The sequence below is a fragment of the Cydia strobilella genome, chromosome 18, assembly GCF_947568885.1.
Source record: "Cydia strobilella chromosome 18, ilCydStro3.1, whole genome shotgun sequence".
In the NCBI taxonomy this organism is placed as follows: Eukaryota; Metazoa; Arthropoda; class Insecta; order Lepidoptera; family Tortricidae; genus Cydia; species Cydia strobilella.
In genome coordinates, this window is record NC_086058.1 from 13621391 (window position 1) to 13624773 (window position 3383).

General features: G+C 39.3%; 1 protein-coding gene across 1 annotated transcript; it reads right to left on the reverse strand.

Annotated features, from left to right (window-relative positions):
- Window positions 1-570: 570 nt before the first annotated feature.
- Window positions 571-2713, reverse strand: LOC134749298 (pupal cuticle protein 36a-like). Its single transcript, XM_063684197.1, has 3 exons — window positions 2163-2713; window positions 1560-1690; window positions 571-927 (listed from the first exon to the last, which is right to left on the reverse strand). The coding sequence occupies exons 1-3, from the start codon at window positions 2684-2686 to the stop codon at window positions 614-616; spliced, it is 969 nt and encodes a 322-aa protein (XP_063540267.1). The 5' UTR covers window positions 2687-2713; the 3' UTR covers window positions 571-613.
- Between the last annotated feature and the right edge of the window lie 670 nt (window positions 2714-3383).

Sequence of the window (3383 nt, forward strand, 5' to 3'; positions counted from 1 at the left end):
TTTTTACTCACCTCAGCCACGTGGGGTTCCCAGGAAAGCGTCTGGTCCATGATGACACCCAAATTTCGGACAGTAGAGGAAAAGGGGATTTTAGTCCCATCAAAAAAAATGTCAGGTATCACCATGTCTGAGAGCTTAGCTACATAGTAAGGGCCACCAATGACAATTGCCTGCGACTTCTGGGCATTAATCTTCAAACCGAATTTGCACGCCCAATCCCGTATGGACTCTAAATCAGAATTGATTTGAGTAATCATTGAAGCAAGATCATCTATATTAGCCGCTGCATAAATCTGTAGGTCGTCCGCGTAAAGATGGTATGATGACGTAAGTGCTTTCGTGATACCATTAAGATATTGATGAAAGTTTGTATTATTTTCATGTTACATGTTTGGATGTTTATTCCTCCTTAACTCAAAATGGGCTAAACGAACCACATAAGTATAGCTTATAACTTGGAAAAGGCGGATGGGCAATCTGAAAGTGACGTCCACAGAAAGTGACGTACTCGGAAAGTGACGTCCTCAGAACGTGACCTAACTCAAAGTAAAAACAATTATAATTATCATAGTCATAAATAATCTTTACTCTTTAAGCAGTCAACAAAATTCATCTAATAATTGTATCCGTCCCTTGCGTTGAAGCTTGGCCGAGACCTGGAGCGAGCACCGAAGCCCTGGGACTGGACTGGAGGGAGGTAAGCCTTGGTGGCGCCAGCGAAGCCCCGGGAGCCAGAAGATCTGAAGGCGGCGTTGGTGGCGACGGTGTCTTCATCGTTGCCATCGTTGTTACCACTGTTGTAGTTATCGTTGAAACTGTTACCATTATTGAAGTTGTTACCGTTAAAGTTGTTTCCATTGTTACCATTGTTGAAGTTACCGTTGTATTGGTTGTTGTCGTCACCGTATTTGCCTTCACTGTAAGAGCCTGAAATTGGAGATAAAAGATTGTAAGATTTTTAGAGATTGTGTTTATTGCTAATGTCTATATGATTCAGCTGCACAGGTTTATTTCTTATCTACACAGATAATTTACTCGAGAAACAAACAGCAGAACAAATGCATTGATAATACAAATATTGAAAAGTTTGGTCCAAGGATTTAGACAGAGATGTAATTAGGAAAATGAGCAAGAGCAAGTCTGATGTGTGACAGCGAACTCTCTAATCATTTGAGCTAAATATATGATTGGTCGATTTGTTATTACAAATTTTAAAGTATGGTCAGTGTGGAGGCGACGTTCTATAAGCTATTTCGTCGCGTTGAACTTTTGCGTATGTACACATACTCCACTTACAGAAAGCCGGTAGGGCAGATGGAGTTCCTTCCTAAGCGTGTCTGAGCGACGTAGGTATACAAGTACAATACAATTCAAGAGTTTTATTCCCTATGACGGTTTTCCCTGCGATACATTTTATATGTCGGTCTTCTCCACATTAATTTTAGCCTTTTAACCTATCGAACTCAGAACTCAAAAACACTAGCTAAGTAACAGGGATAGTTGCTTAATTGAAAAAAGAGAGACAAAGAGAAGATAAAAGCATATCATCTCCATCTTACCATCATCGTAGATGCCCGCAGCCTCATCACGAGCGTTCTGCTCCAGAGCCTTCAGGATCTCTTCCGGCACGGGAGGAGCGGTAGGGAGGTGGTCACCAACTGGCACGAATCCATTCTGGTCAGCCGTGTAACTGGGAAAAACAATACACTTTGAAATCTTCAATGATGATGACATAGATGATGAGAATAGTTGACTTGGACTTTTTAAAATATTGCGTAGCAAAAAGGTGACAATGGAAATATGAACAACCTCTGACATCTGACATTAAAGAGTTATTAAATATTCGAATAATGTAACTTAAGTACTATCACGTATGATTCTTCTCCAAAACATTAGATGACTGGACCTCTACCACTTTCTAATACATTGAAAAACATGGACAAAAAATACACAAGACTTTAAATTTTTTGCAAAAGTTAAGTAGTTTGACTCAGTTTTAAAATAAATCAAGTTATATTGATTGTGTACAAATAATACACGCGTTGATACCTTTATCTGGTCCAGCGTTTCAGGCAGATGATGCTTACAAGGAATGCTCCAGCTGTACGTGGGCATGTTTGTCGCAAAATACCTAAATAAACAGGTAATGACATCAATTTTACCTGATAGTGTAGACCTGCCCATCATCACCAGTGTAAGAGTAGCTACCCTGAGCCTCAACTCCGTTAGTAGCCACACCGCTTTCCTCAGCATAAATGCCGTTTTCAGTTTCATAAGCATAAGAATAAGTCTCTCCATCATTCTGGGAATCCTGGCGAAGGATAGCAGCGTTCCTTTCGAAAGAGGCTTGAGGTCTTTCAGGGCGGTCGAAGCCATTTCCGTTGAATCCATTTCCTTTCTGATTGAAATCGTTTCCGATCTGGTTGAAATCGTTTCCATTCTGGTTGAAGTTGTTCAAGTTCTGGTTGATCCCGTTTCCGTTTTGGCTGAAGTCGTTTCCGTTCTGGATGAGCCCGTTTCCGTTTAAACCGTTGCCCTGCCCACTGCCCCGGCTATCAGGGGCTTGGAGGAGGTTGGATCCAGATGAAGACTGAGCGTTTGGGGGGAGGTAGGTCCTGTCTAGCTTAGCGCAGCTAGCCCAGGCCACGGCAGAGAGAAGGATGACCTGCAACAAAATAGAAAACATTTTTAGAGCTCCGTAAAAAACCTTTTTCACGAATCCTTCCTTTGACATGTTACCAAACTGAATGATGATTGTGTAAAAACAATGAGGTAGGTAAATGGTGTATAAAATACAAAATGCTTTAAAACACTGAACACCGAATTAGTTCACTATTTATTTCACTGATTAGAACAGTTATCAAAATAAACACCAAAAAAAACACTTGTCAGTGAACCTCGTTCAAATCAAGTTATCAATGCAGCTTATGTATTTTTTGCTCCAATACAAAAACTACGCACCAATTTCATCTTTTTTGCTGTAGCTACCACTCAGTTCTGATCCGAATGATGTTGTGATAGCAATTAAAACATTGTACTATATTTATACCCGATCGATCTACTTAGATATTGAAGATGGCCCGATCGGTCGTGGTTCACTATTGCTTAATCATGTAATACGCAAAGATGGACGCTTAATTGTTGTGGACGTGTTTATGCAAGAGGTACTTATGCTTCAAAAGTTTTGGTAAAGAATCGACATTTAAAATTTTAATTAAATCGAAAACGTAACACTACGTTTTAGTAACTAGAAAAATATAGTTTAAATTGTAATTATAATAAAATGACATTCGTATTTTTTTCTCTAAGACAAATATTATTAGGTACAATAAACAACACAAACCGAAAAATGATATTTTTAGGATATGTAGGATATAAATTAG